The following is a 21,381-nucleotide window of genomic DNA, read 5'->3' on the forward strand; positions in this document are numbered from 1 at the left end:
TCGCACTACAAACATTCTCTGATGGCAGACGGCAGCATATTGTTTTAAACATTTATGTTTAAAAACGAAATATATTTCCATAAGGTTTTGTAAGATTACATTATTATTGAATTAGTGTTTATGTTCATGTGCTGCATGTTTAGAATCACTTTAACATGGAGCCTTCATACCTTTGGCAAATTAAAGTTAACTCACCAAAAATTATAATTTCTACCTGAAGCATCACACTCCAGTGTGATAGGAGCATTTTGTATAGGCCTAATTACAGTCTGCTTTCAGGCTGATCTGCCGTTTTTGTTGATGTTTGTGTTCAGAATTATAACCAATCACTCCACAAGGGGAAGAAAAAACCTACGAGGGGTTCCACAAGGGGAAGAAAAAAACAACAAGGGGTTCCACAAAGGGAAGAAAAAACCAATGAGGGGTTCCACAAAGGGAAGAAAAAACAACACGGGGTTCCACAAGGGGAAGAAAAAACAACAAGGGGTTCCACAAAGGGAAGAAAAAACCAACGAGGGGTTCCACAAGGGGAAGAAAAAAACAACAAGGGGTTCCACAAAGGGAAGAAAAAACCAATGAGGGGTTCCACAAAGGGAAGAAAAAACAACACGGGGTTCCACAAGGGGAACAAAAAACAACGAGGGGTTCAACAAGGGGAACAAAAATCAACGAGGGGTTCCACAAGGGGAACAAAAAAACAACGAGGGGTTCCACAAGGGGAACAAAAAACAACGAGGGGTTCCACAAGGGGAACAAAAAAACCAATGAGGGGTCCACAAGGGGAACAAAAAACCAATGTGGGGTTCCACAAGGGAAAGAAATGCATGAGAAGATTGTGTCTCTGACATGTGAAGACTCAACCAATCCCTTTGGTGTTATGATTATGAAGTACAGTTTTGTATTATAATATTTTTTATGTCATATGTGCAAAAAACTTAACCGTAATTGCTCTAGATGGCATAGGATGGGTCTTCCATATGCTGTTCAGTGAGGTAACCACCAGCTTCTGCAAAGATAGGTACCTTGCCTCAAAAGGACCCTGGCTGTCCACAGGGTGATAATTAAATCCAACAAACAAAAAACAGTCATATCATAAAGCTATCTGTCCTTATGAAGTATCTTGGTTGTGTGCAAAGGAAATCAAATCAGTTTGCTCTTCTATAAATAGAGAAAAAAATCCTTACTTTGAAGGGATAGTAGTGTAAAGTAGATTGTTTTAATTTCTGTCTCATACTAAATCATCAACACCATACTGGTCGAAAATCAAGATATTGTTTCTCAGTTGATGTTCACATAATAAAATCAAGGAGGCACAATTGATTTTCAGGGAATACAAGTTCATGTTGATCATATCAGGAACTGTGTGAGCTGAGGTGTGAGCTAAGCCTAAAGCAATGCCTGCATGGCGTTGCTGTATACTGATAATAAGCACCGATTTGTCAGCCTGATTTGTGGGGCTATCAATTAATGTTCACACCAATGGTCACCTACAGACTGATGTATAGCAGCATAAGGCCAAGCCTTCTGGGCAGTGTGCTGTCTCTTACCACCATAGGAGGCTCAGGCCAAGCCTTCTGGGCAGTGTGCTGTCTCTTACCACCATAGGAGGCTCAGGCCAAGCCTTCTGGGCAGTGTGCTGTCTCTTACCACCATAGGAGGCTCAGGGGAGGTGAGGGGGCAAGTGGTGAGACCTGCCAGTGGCCTCCCCAACTCTGGTAAGACTTGTCCCATCCATCCAGTCTATAGGATGGACACAGTGAAGTGGTCCTCCTCAAAGTGGTCCTCCTCAAAGTGGTCATCCTCAAAGTGGTCCTCCTCGGTCCTGTGTCGACTACTTTGTGAGTGTGGTACCACATTTAAGCAATCAAATAAACAAAGTTCAGAGAAAATAATTTAATGAATAATTATATATTTTGGTTTCGTACTTTAAAACATTTTACATCAATAAAGTACTAAATCAATTTCTTATCATTAGAAAATATTTGCATAATGTTGAGTGTTGCCCCGGAAACCATGGCCATCTGACTGCAGTATGACATCTGTGTTTATAGAAAATGTAAACCATAATTATTATAGCTGTCACCAATTTTCAGATTTCCTTTTAGTGGGAAGGCCGACAGGGCCATGTGTTCAGTGATCATAAACACTGGAATTGAGTATCAAACAGGAGTAAGCAGAGTGCTCAACATGGAGGAATTCTCTCCAGATTTTATGGTCGTATCCAGCCTGAGAAATAGGTGACATCCATTTCTGCCTGCAGTAACCAGGGGACCTTCAGGAAATTTAAACGTGGGAATTTTTCTATTGGAAAATTGTTTGATGGTGAACTCTTCCAAGGTTAAATGCTGACTCCATGCAGCCAGAGACTTGCTTCCTCTGATGTCGTGAATACAGTCATATGTTTCCAGAGATCTGTCAAATATAGCTTTTTATAATAAATCACATCAACACAATGAGGTGTCGGTCCTTCCATTATGGGATGTCAGGCTTCCCCCAGAATCTTGTGTCTGTAGACGTTTGTGGTCAGTTTGGTGTGTTGTGAACACAAATCTACCATTGAATGTTATCTGTAGAATGGCAGCAAGCCTTCCATCCAGACAAAAGTATGTTCTGCTGTTTGTAAATAAAACCTGTGAGTCAGTCCTGATGCAAACAAAATATGTGCGTATCTGTTGATGAAAGATTGATGCAAATGCAAATAAAAATAAAGTTACGTTGATGAAAGATTGCACATTTGGTAACTGATGCTGAACAAATGTGATAAGTTATCATGTTAATTGGCAATGTGCTGTAATTTATAGTATAAGGGGATCCTGGATATCAAAGTCTTATCAGTCAAGGTAGGGGAGAGTTACTAGTCCTATAAAGCTCGTTAATATTACATAATGTACAGTGAAACCTGACTTTACCGACCACTCACTTTAACTACATCCTGTATCATGTGATGAAATCCAACAGAATTAGCATGTTATATAAGGACAGGATACTAGAAATATTTACCAGTGGTCTTCGTATAGTTCAGAGATATAGTAGTTTTAGGTTTCATTAGATTTACCAAAGTTTGTGATTGATCTGTACCATTGTAAGTTTGTTACTGAATTCTGTGAATCTTCAATGTGATCTGTGAGGATTGAAGTAGTCCTTTATTTGGTGTCTAGTTTCCCTGTTTGTTCTATCCCGGAGTATAATGTTCCTTTACATGTGCACACACACAAGACATGATTGAACCTTTGTTCCTACCTTAGAATCCATTAGTAACCTTAGGTTAGAAAGGAAAATATTGATGTGGTTACCATAGAAACTCTTATCAATCTCACTTGGCACTGACAAAATAGCATCTCCACAACACAATGGCTGCTGCCTTAGACTTCCTTGTTAGTGATCGATGCTGTAAGATATTGCTGTGACAATCATATATGTTTAGAGTTCAAAAAGAAAAGGTGAAGATCTTTCTGGGAATTCGATGAATATCCATTGATTTTGAGATGTTATCAATTAAGTAAAATGGAGAGTATTTGAATGTTGAGGGTACAGGGGGATCCTGTTTGGCCTCACTAGCTAACAGCTAATTTAAAAGTAGAAGATTATCACTAGTTGTCAGTAATTAGTGGAGCATGGTGTGCTGATCTTGTACAGGGATGTACTGCCCAGACAACAACCTGTTCCTGGGTACATCGACCTGATACAGGCCAGTTTGTGGAGGAAATCTGGCCAAACCTATCTCCTTGTCTGTGATAAGAGACATACTGGTAAAGAGTGGCTGGGGGCACCCCACTGGTCGATAGACAGTGCAGGTCAGGAAATGTTTTCATTAGAAATGTAAACAAACTTCTACATTTGTACTCTCAGGAGGAGTTACGGAGTGCAAACTAATTACCCTTATATATATATCAGAAATATGTTCTGTGATTGTCAATACATGTTCAGATTCCAACCTGTTTTTCCCATGTTTCATAAGTAAGTATTGAAAACACTTGTTTTTTTCTTTTCTGTCATTGATCATTCTGGATGTTAAAAGGAAATGAAAAGTGAAACCTAATTCCCAAATATTTTGAAACTAAAACAGTATTGTAGTAGATCTAGCGGTGTTACAGATCAGAGATGGTGATGAGACCTGGAACAATGGCCCAAGGGTACTGATGCTGACCTACATAGATAGGGGCTGCAGCATTAATTATAGCATGTAGATAAAGGGTCAGAGATAAGGGAGCCTTGACCCGGGGCCAAGGAGGACCAACAATCTGTTCTTACATGAAAGGGGCAGCTGGCACAGGCCCAGACCCTTCTAGGGTACCACACCCTCTCCACAGCAGACATAAACCTAATACAGATTTATTAATATGTTAAAATATGAAGATCACAAATCTCTGAGAAGTATTAAAAGATAGCCTCAGCTATACAATGTATGAAGATTGACAGTCTTTTAGTGGACTCTATTTATTAATATTTACGTAAATGAATGATCGAGGGTGAGACTTTAATAAACTATGTTGATTGAAGTATATATATATAAATATAGGCAGGTGTGTTACAGCAGCTTTAATCAGATATTGATCTCAGGTGTGCAGAGTGATCTAAATTTAAAGATATACAACATAGTCATATTTAGATCTCTATATACACTGTACATATCTGTGTTAGTCCAGGATAAGGAAACCAAAGTGTTTACCTGTGTGTTACCTGATAATGACAAATCATTGCAGGTCTTCCATTTGTCTTACCTTGGTGTAGATTGTTGTGTTTTATTTACCTATGTCTCACCTGTCAGGCCGGACAGGTATGTCTGTCAGCTGGTACTCCCGCCTTTTGATGTTGGAGACCAGTTGATATATAGTAGCTGGCCACTGCTGACTCTGTATAGTGTATATAGTATAGGTGTTCGCACAGATTTCGTGCTCTTCATCGAATGACCACATGGATTAAAGTTTTTAATGGATGACCACATGGATTTAAGTTTTTAACGGATGACCACATGGATTTAAGTTTTTAACAGGGAGTTATTGTACTGGACAGATTGAGGTTACATGTCAGCTACCTACATTACTCTTGTTTACAAAAAGGTAGGTCATCAACCATACTTCATATTGAGGTGTAAATATTCACTCTGTGTATAAGATCTACAATGCAAATATATGTTGGAGTAGTATGGGTGGTTAAAAGCATTTGTTTTTTTTTTAGAGCTTTATAAGTAGATGTGTAATTTTAGGTGAGTGATTTAAAAAGTGGTTAAGAGGGGTTGGATATGGCTGTAATTGAGGTAATGTTGTGTATGATCACTGAAATATCTACAGTAGGCCTATATATAGAGAGGCTATAGGATTAAAGGCTCACTGGAAATATGCCATTGTAAAATTATCTCTGAAAAGTAATTTCATTAACCAAACAATCACTTTTAGATCAAATTAAAAAAATTGTTATTATTTATGTTTGTTAAATTAAAAAAAAAAAGTTTGACATGTTTATGGGCAGTTGCTATCAATAATTGTTTCTTGTTGATCTGCAATATACATTAGTGAGTTTATTAGTTTATTAGTAGACGTGGGGTTATTGGTAGACTTTACCCCAGTACCACATCCCCGTGAGTGTCTGTGGACCAGTGCTGGCGATGTTAAGTAATGGTTGGGGAATGTGTTTAGACAGTTGTACACATGTTGCCTGTAAAAAAAAACAAGTTTTGACATATCTGAAATATCACAGACCCCAGCAGGTTGAAGTGGGATGTGAATTAGATGGATCAGACTTACTGCGTTAATAACATTATCAATCCTATTGAAACATTTTAAAAAGTTAAAAATGTCATTCCATTTCACTTTGCGATGGGGTTTTGAAATTATTTTAAATTAGTGGGAGCATGGCGATGTTGAAGTAACAGCAGGGTTGATGAAGTTCTGATGTGTTTCACGCGAGCTGGCAGATAAGCTGTTTCACTCTTGTTATGGAGCAATTCAGTGTTACCTGAGGCACATACCCGTCTTTCTTTCTGTACTTTTGGTTTTTAGCTTGTACCCATCATTTACGTATCCACACTCTACTCCACCCCTACCTTCCCCCCACCCCCTATCCCCCCACCCCCTCCCCCCATCCCCATGTAGAATTTTAAGTCCAATATCTGGTTTCTGGTGTTAGGGTCAGCTAGTGTTACTATGTTAGTGTTTGTGTGTTTGACCCTTAACCTTGTGTTGCTAGGGCCCTTTGATGGGGTCGTCAGCAGTTCAACATCCATCATGGGAATTAACACCAAAGGCTAAAATTTCAAAGTCACTCTTGTTTGACCTTCAAAATGGTGACATTGACGTGGATAAATGTAGCTGATTTTTTAATCAATGAAGAAAACTTGTTTCAGTACTTGTTTGCGATTTCTGTTTGGGAGTTTTAAATGTGAAATGATACGATCGAGGGTGAGCTTGTAAGGCAAAGTCACTTACACCATACTTAAAATGTCTTTATGTTGAAAAGCATATTTGGTGGCTGGGTTGTTTTACACATGTAGTTGATATGTGTGACAAGTGTTTTTAACAATGTGGTATACATGCCGCCCCTATGTGACTGGTACAGACACTTGTATCTACTACTGATGATACACAACATCAGTATTTGAGGCCAAGCACATTTAAAACGTGTTTATTTATCAGTAAACTATATCTCTTTCCAAGTAGATGTTGTGATCAACAAAAAGATCCAGAAAGATGTCACACAAGTGTCACTTTCTTTGACTCCAGATATGGGTCAAGGTCATTGACTCGAGATATAGGTCAAGGACATTATTTGAGTTTGAATTAGGATTTATTTGAGTTTGAATTAGGATTTTCTAATGACCAAAAATAAGATTTAGTGATGTCTTGAGGTCGCCTATTAGAATCCTATTGGTTTTGTTTCTTTGGTGGAGATTTTAGTTCATACCAAACATAGATCACCTAACAATTACTTTTTTTGACTGAAGTTATATTTGATACCAAACTAAGATCACCTGTCAATTATTTTATTTGACTGAAGTTTTATATGATACCAAATGTAGATCACCTGACAAAGATATTGTTTGACTGAACAATCTTTTTAAGACTGTTACATGATGAAGAAAATTGAAACCTTGCTATGTAGATGAAAAACACTTGTACATGTACATTGTTTGGACTGTCCTACCATGGACGGGATGCGGGTAAGGGGGGGTTATCCTGTGTATGATAGGGTTGAGAGCTGCCAGGGTATTGTCACCGGTTTGCCTGACGACATGGCAGCTTCTCACTAGATACGGTGTCTATACACTCCAGTATCATGTCTGGGTAGGTTTAATCTTCTACAGTATACCAACAACATCGTGATTACCTGATAGGGTAGGAACATCACAACTTAGATTCATTGCCGATGGATCAGAATTTTAAAAACTAAATATGTAAAAAAAAAAACAGATTTATTACAGGTGATACTTTCAGGTGTGAGCAGGAACAAGTGTTAACAATAGTAAACATGTTGGAATGCTTGATTATTTTGCTTAGATGTTTTTTAGCCTTCATCAACTTACATCATCTTTGTTGTCATGGCAACCACTCTAAAAGTGTGTGCTTACTTACGGGCTGAATGGTCTTTTTATTTATATTTTCGCTGCTTTTTAGTATTTTTCCTTCATTTTTGTTGTGTTTTTATCTCAATTTAGCAACGGTTCAATTGTGGGTTCCTTGAAAAGGACAATGAGCTTGGGACGTCTTACCAGAAAGCGTAATCGTCAGCAGCCTCCATTTGAAACACCTGCGCCACAAAACCATCATAGCTTGTGAGTAGTTATCCCTGGATTTTGTTGCACTTGATTTGCTTGCTTTTCTTTTGGTTTTGCAATTTGTTCTGATTTTTTGTCTTGGATTCACCAATTTCATGGTAGTGTTTGGACATTGTGTGGTGTGTAGTGACTTCTGCATGACCATTGCGTTCTGAACATCTCCATCAAGCATCATTTTAACCTTCAACATCTCAATATTACATTTCATTTGCACAATCTGAAGCTATGCTGGAAAACATTGAAAATTTCCACTGTCTGCTCACTAATAAATATTTCATTCTTCAAATTGTCGCTCAAATAAGCTAAGATTTGACCGCCACCTACCAGTTAGCTCTCGAGTTTGATTTAATGGTGTAACATTGACTGTAGGGAACCACAAATAATGAATGTCTTAAATATCATGTTTGATTGCTAATATATTCCATATTACTATGTTATAAAACAATAAAACTGAAAATCACAGAGTGCCTTTAAAAGCCACCTGATACAGCACATTGGCCTGAGCTTTAAAGGGAGAACTGTTTTACACTGATATCACAGGCTCCATAAACTTTAGCTCAGCATCCCCAGTGACTGTCATCTTCCCATGGAAAGCAATTTATTATTGGAATATAAACCTGACTGGTTCACCTAATAAACTCCTCCCTCTGGATCGTCATCAACTACATAAACCCCCTCCATATCATCACTAACTACATAAACCCCTCCAGATCATCACTAACTACATAAACCCCCTTCATATCATCACTAACTACATAAACCCTCTCCATATCATCACTGACTACATCAACCCCCTCCATATCATCACTAACTACATAAACCCTCTCCATATCATCACTGACTACATAAAACCCTCCATATCATCATTAACTACATAAACCCCCTCTATATCATCACTTACTACATAAACCTCCTCCATATCATCACTAACTACATAAACCCCCTCCATATCATCACTAACTACATAAACCCCCTCCATATCATTACTAACTACATAAACCCTCTCCAGATCATCACTAGCTACATAAACCCCCTCCATATCACCACTTACTACATGAACTCCCTCTAGATCATCACTAACTACATAAACCCACTCCAGATCATCACTAACTACATAAACCCCCTCCATATCATCACTAACTACATAAACCCCCTCCATATCATCAATGACTACATAAACCTCCTCCAGATATCACTAACTACATAAACCCCCTCCATATCATCACTAACTACATAAACCCCCTCCAGATCATCACTAACTACATAAACCCTCTCCATATCATCACTGACTACATAAACCCCATCCATATCATCACTAACTACATAAACCCCCTCCATATCATTACTAACTACATAAACCCCCTCCAGTTCATCACTAACTACATAAACCCCCTCCATATCATCACTAACTACATAAACCCCCTCCAGTTATATCACTAACTACATAAACCCCCTCCATATCATCACTAACTACATAAACCCCTCCATATCATCACTAACTACATAAACTCCCTCCAGACCATCACTAACTACATAAAACCCCTCCATATCATCACTAACTACATAAACCCCCTCCAGTTATATCACTAACTACAAAAACCCCCTCCATATCATCACTAACTACATAAACCCTCTCCATACCATCACTAACTACATAAACCCCCTCAATATCATCACTAACTACATACCCCCCCCCCCCCCCCCCCCCCAGGTCATCACTAGCTACATAAACCCCCTCCATATCATCACTCACTACATAAACCCCCTCCATATCATCACTAACTACATAAACCCCCTCCAGATCATCACTAGCTACATAAACCCCCTCCAGTTCATCACTAACTACATAAACACCCTCCAGATCACCACTAACTACATAAACACCCTCCAGATCATCACTAGCTATATAAACTATAAACTCCCTCTAGATCATTAATAACTACATCTACTACCTCCCTGACCCTCCAGCCCACAGCTTTCCCCATTACCTGATCACTCTCTCTTGGTAATCCAAAAAGTCATAGAAAACACATTACAACCTTTTTATCAGTTTCATCAGTTTTTTAGCCCACCATCATCAGATGGTGGGCTATTCAAATCGCCCTGCGTCTGTGGTCCGTCGTCCGTCCGTCCGTCCGTCCGTCCCTCCGTCCGTCCGTCCGTCCGTCCGTAAACAATTCTTGTTATCGCTATTTCTCAGAAAGTGCGGAAGGGATCTTTCTCAAATTTCATATGTAGGTTCCCCTTGGTACCTAGTTATGCATATCGCATTTTGAGACCTATCGGAAAACAACATGGCCGACAGGCAGCCATCTTGGATTTTGACAATTGAAGTTTGTTATCGCTATTTCTCAGAAAGTACTGAAGGGATCTTTCTCAAATTTCATATGTAGGTTCCCCTTGGTACCAAGTTATGCATATTGCATTTTGAGACCAATCAAAAAAAGAACCTGGCCGACAGGCAGCCATCTTGGATTTTGACAATTGAAGTTTGTTATCGCTATTTCTCAGAATGCACTGACGAGATCTTTCTCACATTTCATATGTAGCATCCCCTTGGTGCCTAGTTATGCATATTGCATTTTGGGACCAATCGGAAAACAACATGGCCGACAGGCAGCCATCTTGGATTTTGACAATTGAAGTTTGTAATTGCTATTTCTCAGAAAGTACTGAAGGGATCTTTCTCAAATTTCATATGTAGGTTCCCCTTGGTACCAAGTTATGCATATTGCATTTTGAGACCAATCAAAAAACAACATGGCCGACAGGCAGCCATCTTGGATTTTGACAATTGAAGTTTGTTATCGCTATTTCTCAGAATGCACTGACGAGATCTTTCTCACATTTCGTATGTAGCATCCCCTTGGTGCCTAGTTATGCATATTGCTTTTTTGGACCAATCGGAAAACAACATGGCCGACAGGCAGCCATCTTGGATTTTGACAATTGAAGTTTGTTATTGCTATTTCTCAGAAAGTACTGAAAGGATCTTTCTCAAATTTCATATGTAGGTTCCCCTTGGTACCAAGTTATGCATGTTGCATTTTGAGACCAATCGGAAAACAACATGGCCGACAGGCAGCCATCTTGGATTTTGACAATTGAAGTTTGTTATCGCTATTTTTCAGAATGTACTGAAGAGATCTTTCTCAAATTTCATATGTATGTTTCCCTTGGTGCCTAGTTATGCATAAAGCATTTTGAGACCTATTGGAAAACAACATGGCCGACAGGCAGCCATCTTGGATTTTGACAATTGAAGTTTGTTATCGCTATTTCCCAGAATGTACTGAAGAGATCTTTCTCAAATTTCATATATAGGTTCCCCTTGGTGCCTAGTTATGCATATTGCATTTTGAGACCAAACGGAAAATAACATGGCCGACAGGCAGCCATCTTGTATTTTGACAATTGAAGTTTGTTATCGCTATTTTACAGAAGGTACTGAAGGGATCTTTCACAAATTTCATATGTAGGTTCCCCTTGGTCCCTGGTGTTGCATTTTGGGACCAATCCGAAAACAACATGGCCGACAGACAGCCATTATCGCTAAATCTTAAATGTTATATATAGGTTTCCCTTGTTTGAAAAGTACTAGAGGGCTGTTTCTGAATTTACACAGATTAGTAAGACTTAAAGGAAGGGAAAAGTAGAGAAAAGATCAATCTGACATGGAACCTATAAAGATCATTCAATGGTGGGCGCCAAGATCCCTCTGGGATCTCTTGTATAGATAGTGCCCTCCAAAAGTGTCAATTTAGCATTATTTTGGGAAACTTTTTATAAAAATTTCAACCCTATGTTTTTAGCCCACCATCATCAGATGGGGGGCTATTCAAATCGCAACCGTGGTCCGTCGTCAGTCCGTCAGTCTGTCCCTCCGTTCGTAAACAATTCTTGTTATCAGTATTTCTCAGAAAGTACTTAAGGGATCTTTCTCAAATTTCATATGTATGTTCCCCTTAGTACCTAGTTATGCATATTGCATTTTGGAACCATTCTGAAAACAACATGGCCGACAGGCAGCCATCTTGGATTTTGACAATTGAAGTTTGTTATCGCTATTTCTCAGAAAGTACTGAAGGGATCTTTCTCAAATTTCATATGTAGGTTCTTCTTGGTGCCTAATTATGCATATTGCATTTTGAGACCAATCGGAAAACAACATGGCCGACAGGCAGCCATCTTGGATTTTGACAATTGAAGTTTGTTATCGCTATTTCTCAGAACGTACTGAAGGGATCTTTCTCAAATTTCATATGCATGTTCCCCTTGGTCCCTAGTTATGCATATTGAATTTTGGAACCATTCTGAAAACAACATGGCCGACAGGCAGCCATCTTGGAATTTGACAATTGAAGTTTGTTATCGCAATATTACAGAAGGTACTAAAGAATCTTTCTCAAATTTCATATGTAGGTTCCCCTTGGTCCCTCGTATAGCATTTTGGGACCAATCAGAAAACAAAATGGCCAACAGACAGTCATTATCGCTAAATCTCAAATTTCATATATAGGTTCCCCTTGTTTGAAAAGTACTGGAGGGATGTTTCTCAATTAACACAGATTAGTAAGAGGAAGGGAAAAATAGAGAGAAGATCAATCTGACATGGAACCTATCAAGATCATTCAATGGTGGGTGCCAAGATCCCTCTGGGATCTCTTGTTAAAGATACAATATGTACCTGACATGTTGTACCTTTATCCAGAATACACCTGTACCGGTGATAGCTAGGTAATACCTACACCACCAATCATCATTACTGTAATCTGTGCCATCACAATCTCCAATAATGACCACTAATGGGTGTCAAGCTTAGCTGTGATACTACAGGCTTTATCTAGGCCTGGTCTGAGTATCTCACATCTCCACACCAAATAGCTTTAGATCAGGATTGAAACAGAGAAAGCCTTTTTATTGCACTGGTTCATAGGGGGAAAGGTTTAAAAAAAACCAACAACATGTAGATCATGATTGATCAGAGGGCATAGATCGTGACTGTGAGACTTTCAATAGGACAGGATTCAGTTTGTCTGTATTATAGGGGATCATTACCATATTTGGTGTGATTTAACATCAATGTATGACCTTATCATTAGTGGCCAAATAACTCCTCATTATGGCAGATCACAGATCTCTCTCATCAACCCTCACATCTGTGTATCAAGTGTTCTGTAGTCTGTATAAGTTCAGTTACCATAGCAGCATCAAACCAACCTAAACCTATACAGACAATATAACATCTGTACAAACCTTCCCTAAACCTGTAACCAACCCACACCAGACAATATAATGTCTATACAAACCTTCCCTTAACCTGTAACCTACACCAGACAATATAATGTCTATACAAACCTTCCCTTAACCTGTAACCAACCCACACCAGACAATATAATGTCTATACAAACCTTCCCTTAACCTGTAACCCACACCAGACAATATAATGTCTATACAAACCTTCCCTTAACCTGTAACCAACCCACACCAGACAATATAATGTCTGTACAAACCTTCCCTTAACCTGTAACCAACCCACACCAGACAATATAATGTCTATACAAACTTTCGCTTAACCTGTAACCAACCCACACCAGACAATATAATGTCTATACAAACCTTCCCTTAACCTGTAACCAACCCACACCAGACAATATAATGTCTATACAAACCTTCCCTTAACCTGTAACCCACACCAGACAATATAATGTCTGTACAAACCTTCCCTTAACCTGTAATCAACCCACACCAGACAATATAATGTCTGTACAAACCTTCCCTTAACCTGTAACCAACCCACACCAGACAATATAATGTCTATACAAACCTTCCCTTAACCTGTAACCAACCCACACCAGACAATATAATGTCTATACAAACCTTCCCTTAACCTGTAACCAACCCGAACCAGACAATATAATGTCTATACAAACCTTCCCTTAACCTGTAACCCACACCAGACAATATAATGTCTGTACAAACCTTCCCTTAACCTGTAATCAACCCACACCAGACAATATAATGTCTGTACAAACCTTCCCTTAACCTGTAACCCACACCAGACAATATAATGTCTATACAAACCTTCCCTTAACCTGTAACACACACCAGACAATATAACGTCTATACAAACCTTCCCTTAACCTGTAACCAACCCACACCAGACAATATAATGTCTATACAAACCTTCCCTTAACCTGTAACCAACCCACACCAGACAATATAATGTCTATACAAACCTTCCCTTAACCTGTAACCCACACCAGACAATATAATGTCTATACAAACCTTCCCTTAACCTGTAACCCACACCAGACAATATAATGTCTATACAAACCTTCCCTTAACCTGTAACCCACACCAGACAATATAATGTCTATACAAACCTTCCCTTAACCAGTAACCAATCCACACCAGACAATATAATGTCTATACAAACCTTCCCTTAACCAGTAACCAACCCACACCAGACAATATGATGTCTGTACAAACCTTTCCTTAACCTGTAACCAACCCACACCAGACAATATAATGTCTATACAAACCTTCCCTTAACCTGTAGCCAACCCACACCAGACAATATAATGTCTATACAAACCTTCCCTTAACCTGTAATCAACCCACACCAGACAATGTAATGTCTATACAAACCTTCCCTTAACCTGTAACCAACCCACACCAGACAATATAATGTCTATACAAACCTTCCCTTAACCTGTAACCAACCCACACCAGACAATATAATGCCTATACAAACCTTCCCTTAACCTGTAACCAACCCACACCTATATAGACAATATAATGTCTATACAAACCTTAACCAGTAATTATATAACCTTTGACCTCGACCTATACAGAGAAATTGCGAGATGTTTCTGGTATCTCCGAATCAAATTACACTTCAGGATTTAATGTATACATTAATTGTGCTACTCCTCATTTATACTCCATAGGTTTAGTTCTGTACATACAGAACCCATACCTCATAATATACTACTCTACACCAAAAGGATTTACCATGGAACCAGGTGTTCTAAGTCTCAGAGAACCAATAGGTCAAAGGTCAAGGTCATTCGAAAGGTAGACCAGTTTATTTTATTCATGAAAAGGTCCACCTGTGTTTTATTTTTCCTTTATCATTGATTTGTATCATATCTTAGGAATGGACAGATGGAGTGAAGCATTTCTCTGGTGTTTCTCACGCTCCATTATCCTGGTAACCAAGACCTTCTGCCATCTCCTAACTCAGGGTATACACAACAACAGTACTCATGTCTGGCAGGAACCTACTTGGCAGTCTTACAGATTTATCTCCCCTTGCTCAAATCTAGCTAGCTGGTAGAATATAACTTTTTTTTTAAAGTGATCTTTCAAAATTAAAGTATTTGACTAGGGTATTATGTACAGCACTGGACATACTGAATGATATACTGAACAAGATGGATGCTGTTCATTATCAAACAAAAAGTCCAGGAAGATAACATCACTCATTTTACATTGAAACTGGCATTTACCAACCCTTCTGCAAGTATAATATGGTCTTACAGCTAAAGTAATGGATGTTTTGGTGACCAGTGTCACATTCCCTTTATACCTCTACCATGAAACCCGAGCAATGTAGATTTGTATGTTCCTGATACTGTATCTGATTATAATGTATCTGTTTATACCTAGCATCACAGCCTGTATTTTATAATTAATTAAGTTCTGTCTTATATATTTATCATCAATATAGCCAATATAGTCATTTAGGATGATTCTAAATTTCTTTGTAATTCTTCAATATATTTTAATTCTTCAAACTCTCCTCTGTTGGAGGAATAAAGAAGTGAACATATTTGATCCTTAAACAAATATCTCTGATCCTGCATTCTATGTCTGAAGTGTATTTAATTGGGTATGCAAATATAACCATTATGATGTAGTATATAGCATGGAGATATAAATGACCTTTATACTTATATTGAAGATCACAATTAAAGAATGTTTAAAAAAGATATGTACATACAGCTGTGAAATATTATTGACTGAGCTGTGTACCACATGTAATTAAAGTAATGAAATATATGGAGTTATGCATGAATGCAAATGGTTATGTTACAATATTAAAGAGTTTATCAGAAACACTAGTACATGTATTATATATACCACAGGTGTAGCTGGTATGTTAACTGCCATCAATGTAGAAGTTCTGTACAAACTCCCCACAACACACCTCCCTAATACAGAACAATTATAACTGTCTACCTTGGCATCACGGTACTTATTACCCCTTCAATGTAGACCTTTAACATGTTACATCTTATCTCCCTAAGAATGCCACAAGCCACTTAGAGAAATCTTCAGAGGAACAAATCACAGGCTAATAGTTCTCATCTGTGGTGATTTAAGCCAGCGTCTCAATTGGTCCACATTGACCGAGGCTAAATTACTTTCACATATTTTATGAATTACAAAAGGCGTTCTTTGTCTTACCAAACAATATTTTACAAACTGTGCATTTGTTTGATTCAGCCGTTCATTCAATTATTGTTCTTATGTGCTAACTTGTGTCTGATGATGTTTTTCCTTTGTTAGAAGTCTATTGTTGAAGATCTATTGTATTTGATGTTTTACAATAAGGTTGATCTTACTAGTCCTAATGTACATACAGATTTTTACTTCCTTTATAAAGAAGCAGTAATAATTTACATACATTTATCTAAACAATTCACAAACCTTTTCATGTGTAAAGAGCAACTCATTATCAGCAGACAGTTATATTTTGGATATATCAAATTTATCTCAGAGTTTTCCCCATGTTTATTTCACTAGTCTCCTCAATCCACATTTACACCAAACGAAGTTACATTTACCATTTTTGAGAGAAATCCATGATTCCAGTTGGCTTTCAGGTAAAATGTAAGCTGGAGGGATTAATAATAATATTTTGGTTATAGTTAGAGTTTGTAAATATTATACCATCAAGGTTAAAGGTCAGTGAAGGGTACATATATCATTATCCTGCTTCAACAACATCCTTTCATCACATAAACCTATTTTTTGCCCTGTAGCCCTTGTGACTGTGCGGTTCTCAATGCGGACAACATCCACACCTGGTACGCAATACTTGTCTCAAACTTTTCCTAGAATACTGCCTATCCTTGTGTCAGATAGACCCTGCCTCTGTCGCCTAGACCTTCTGATGCATCACTATGTAAACACGCAATGCACTTTTTTCAGAAATGGTCCTGTTCTTTATGTAAAACTCCATGGTATATAAACCTTGATCAGTTCTATACTACTGCTAGTAGGTTCTCTCTTGCATGTAACATATGCTTCTGTATAAACAATGCCAAACTTTCCGTACCAGATGTACATTGCAGCAGAAGTGTTATTGAGGAAGTTTATCAATTATTTACATCCTGGTAAATTTTCTTTCTAAAGTGCCTCTCCTTTGTAAAATGAATTACAGACTGCTCCCCTGGTATTTCCCTATGTAGGCCCTCTACTAACCCCTCCCCCAGTCAGACAAGTGGTAGAAGTGTCCTGTTGTCTTGTTGTCCTAGTGCAGCAGACATGTCGTGTAATTGCTTATTGCCATACTTAGGTGACCGTATTTATTGTATGTTCTGTGTTGTGGTATCATGACCCAGTATTTTATAGTGCTGAACAGCTCGGTAGATTTAACCTTAGAAAAGTGATACTTTTCTTACTTGATAGGGATAATTTGATACTGTGTATTACATTGTGTTATCTTTAAAAAGCAGCTTCCTGTTGGGCCTGTGGTGGGGTCAAACTGGTGAAACCTTCAACAGCCCACTCAAACAATACAGCCATTTTTCAGACCAAGATTGAAAGTGTACAAATATAGATAATTCAATAGACACAGTCTGTGACATCTATAAACTTAGCCTTTATCGTGTAAAAGGTACATGTCTAATGTTTGTGTCCTCAGTGGTAATAATAGTGTGTAGGCATTCAGCTCTGTAGAATGGAGGTTTTCTGTGTAAACTACTAATGTTCACCAAATTTGAATGGAATTTGTTATAGTTTCTCCATTGTTCATCTAGCTGCTAGACTGCTCACCTCACAGTTACATCCTCATCCTTGTTGCATGTTGCTGATGACTTCCATCGCTATGCATGAGAATCACATTATTTGTAGGCTAGTCATTGCTTTTATTAGTGTTTATTGTATAATTTTCAATGATGTTTTTGACATGTTTTTGCCACATCTGTCTGTGAGCCAACAGACCAATATTTTCTGCCATGTAGATGGCCTTCAGGGCTATCAACATATTACCCATAATTCAGTGTTGAGAAGTTGCCAGAATTTCAATGTTTTTACCAAACAATGTTTTAATGGGATTCGTTTGCAGCAAAATTATGTTTTCTTAATACTGAGCTAAGATAAAGTGACATATACTGTCAGTACAGAGCATACATGCAACTAAAGTTATGTCTACTTCTTGGTAGAAAGAATTATGGGAAACAAAATAATGTCTACTTCTTGTAGAAAGAATTATGGGAAATAAAATTATGTCTACTTCTTGTAGAAAGAATTATGGGAAACAAAATAATGTCTACTTCTTGTAGAAAGAATTATGGGAAATAAAATTATGTTTTCAGAGTTTCCTGAATCCTGGCTTATGTTTTTAATCTGTGTTTTCTTGCATAAATAATTCAGCGATGTTTTATTGAATTAGTGTCTCTTGTTTCTGCGAGTATTTACTTTGGATAATGTTGATTGTGAATAATGTTGATCTGGAATAATATAAAGTTGATCATGAATAATGATGATCTGGAATAATGTTGATTGTGAATAATGTTGATCTTGGATGAAGTGGATCATGAATGATGCTGATCTTGGATAAAGTTTATCGTGAATAACGCTGATCTTGGATGATCATGCGTAGTAGGTATTCTGTAAGTGTTTTAGCAGGCTAATGGTTCCCTATTATACGTGATAAACTTACATCATTTACCTGAATGTTGCATAATTAATGACAACCTATCATGACAACCAACTATTTTGTGCCTGCTTGTCAAAATTCAATAAACGCCAGCATGAGTCATACTTAGTTTTCTGCATTTTGCAGTCAATTGGTAACGTCTGTGTAAATTTGCTCATTTTACTGGTAAAATTCACTTGGAAATCTTTATTTGTAGGTGTATGCGACATACTTTGAAAATGATGAAATTATATTTGCTTTTTTCATATTTAATGAGCCTATTTTTCCTTTTATGAATATATTTTAAATGAATAATGTATTTTGATATTTATTGTCTCAAATTCCCCTATCTACAGATTTTTTTTTTATCACAAAGACTTTTTCAACATACACAAATGATCCTCATTATACTTTCGGGGGAGATATCTGTGGTTGGGATCACTAGTTTGCATAGCAGAGAGCACCAGATGTTGGATAAGTTACTTCACACTGCATTCATTGAAGTCTCTCTGATGCTGTAGGATTCTATACATAACCTACGATTGAGTTGTTGGTATCAGGTGTTATATGTACAGTGAACATGTATGCATGTGTCAGAGGATTATGGCACAATTTCTATGAACAGGTGAGCATCAATATTCAGTTTTGGAGATGATGGGTTATATATAGTGTTACTACAAGATGTTTAGGTTACATAGACAAGATGATACTGTGTATAGGTTATAGGGGGAATATATAGGCTACATAGACAAGGTGATACTGTGTATAGGTTATAGGGGGAATATATAGGCTACATAGACAGGGTGATACTGTATAGGTTAGGGGGAATATATAGGTTACATAGACAAGGTGATACTGTGTATAGGTTATAGGGGGAATATATAGGTTACATAGACAAGGTGATACTGTGTATAGGTTATAGGGGGAATATATAGGCTACATAGACAAGGTGATACTGTGTATAGGTTATAGGGGGAATATATAGGTTACATAGACAAGGTGATACTGTGTATAGGTTATAGGGGGAATATATAGGCTACATAGACAAGGTGATACTGTGTATAGGTTATAGGGGAAATATATAGGTTACATAGACAAGGTGATACTGTGTATAGGTTATAGGGGGAATATATAGGCTACATAGACAAGGTGATACTGTGTATAGGTTATAGGGGGAATATATATAGGTTACATAGACAAGGTGATACTGTATAGGTTATAGGGGGAATATATAGGCTACATAGACAAGGTGATACTGTGTATAGGTTATAGGGGGAATATATAGTCTACATAGACAAGGTGATACTGTGTATAGGTTATAGGGGGAATATATAGGCTACATATACAAGGTGATACTGTGTATAGGTTATAGGGGGAATATATAGGCTACATAGACAAGGTGATACTGTGTATAGGTTATAGGGGGAATATATAGGCTACATAGACAAGGTGATACTGTGTATAGGTTATAGGGGGAATATATAGGCTACATAGACAAGGTGATACTGTATAGGTTATAGGGGGAATACATAGGCTTCATAGACAAGATGATACTGTGTATAGGTTATAGGGGGAATATATAGGTTACATAGACAAGGTGATACTGTGTATAGGTTATAGGGGGAATATATAGGTTACATAGACAAGGTGATACTGTGTATAGGTTATAGGGGGAATACATAGGCTTCATAGACAAGATGATACTGTGTATAGGTTATAGGGGGGATATATAGGTTACATAGACAGGGTGATACTGTATAGGTTAGGGGGGATATATAGGTTACATAGACAAGGTGATACTGTGTATAGGTTATAGGGGGAATATATAGGTTACATAGACAGGGTGATACTGTATAGGTTAGGGGGGAATATATAGGCTACATAGACAAGGTGATACTGTGTATAGGTTATAGGGGGGAATATATAGGCTACATAGACAAGGTGATACTGTATAGGTTATAGGGGGAATATATAGGCTACATAAACAAGGTGATACTGTGTATAGGTTATAGGGGGAATATATAGGCTACATAGACAAGGTGATACTGTGTATAGGTTACAGGGGGAGTATATAGGCTACATAGACAAGGTGATACTGTATAGGTTATAGGGGGAATATATAGGCTACATAGACAAGGTGATACAGTGTATAGGTTATAGGGGGAATATATAGGTTACATAGACAAGGTGATACTGTGTATAGGTTATAGGGGGAATATATAGGCTACATAGACAAGGTGATGCTGTGTATAGGTTATAGGGGGAATATATAGGCTACATAGACAAGGTGATACTGTTTATAGGTTAGGGGGAAATATATAGGCTACATAGACAAGGTGATACTGTATAGGTTATAGGGGGAATGGAATATATAGGTTACATAGACAAGGTGGTACTGTGTATAGGTTAGGGGGAAATATATAGGCTACATAGACAAGGTGATACTGTATAGGTTAGGGGGAAATATATAGTCTACAGCGACTATGTGATATCAAGTATAGACTATATATCAAATCTAGTGTTGGGACTTATACAATATATAAAGATTATTGATGGATGGGGTCTTTTCTTTATTTCAGAGTAATTTATATATATGGAGGTTAATAGATCTTATTTACACCTGTCAGTTTGTTATTTAAGCACAGGTGTTGTGATGAGGAAGGTATTGACACAGACC

At 37.7% G+C, this 21,381-nt stretch overlaps 1 protein-coding gene and 1 long non-coding RNA gene across 17 annotated transcripts in view; one reads left to right on the top strand and one right to left on the bottom strand.

Annotated features, from left to right (window-relative positions):
• The window catches only part of LOC117316602 (disabled homolog 2-interacting protein-like), a 272,191-nt gene that overhangs the window by 204,397 nt on the left and 46,413 nt on the right, over positions 1-21,381 (top strand). For 9 of the 15 annotated variants that reach the window (XM_033871308.1, XM_033871268.1, XM_033871286.1 and 6 more), the window contains 2 exons: positions 7,652-7,768; positions 16,825-16,869. The exons of 1 other annotated variant lie outside the window; for it this stretch is intronic. In XM_033871308.1, the coding sequence (XP_033727199.1) occupies positions 7,652-7,768; positions 16,825-16,869 (162 nt within the window). Of the gene's footprint in view, positions 1-5,039; positions 5,061-7,084; positions 7,281-7,651; positions 7,769-16,824; positions 16,870-21,381 lie in introns of those variants that run through there. 5 more of the 15 variants (XM_033871278.1, XM_033871382.1, XM_033871367.1 and 2 more) reach the window with 4 other exon arrangements.
• LOC117316685 lies at positions 13,081-14,162 on the bottom strand. Of its 2 annotated transcripts, XR_004529970.1 has the most exons (4): positions 13,916-14,162; positions 13,504-13,662; positions 13,349-13,454; positions 13,081-13,193 (listed from the first exon to the last, which is right to left on the bottom strand). It is a non-coding gene; the product is annotated as an uncharacterized LOC117316685 (long non-coding RNA). The 2 variants fall into 2 exon arrangements; XR_004529969.1 differs by having other exon boundaries at positions 13,349-13,662.

The sequence above is a fragment of the Pecten maximus genome, chromosome 2 (genome assembly GCF_902652985.1).
Source record: "Pecten maximus chromosome 2, xPecMax1.1, whole genome shotgun sequence".
Lineage (NCBI taxonomy): Eukaryota > Metazoa > Mollusca > Bivalvia > Pectinida > Pectinidae > Pecten > Pecten maximus.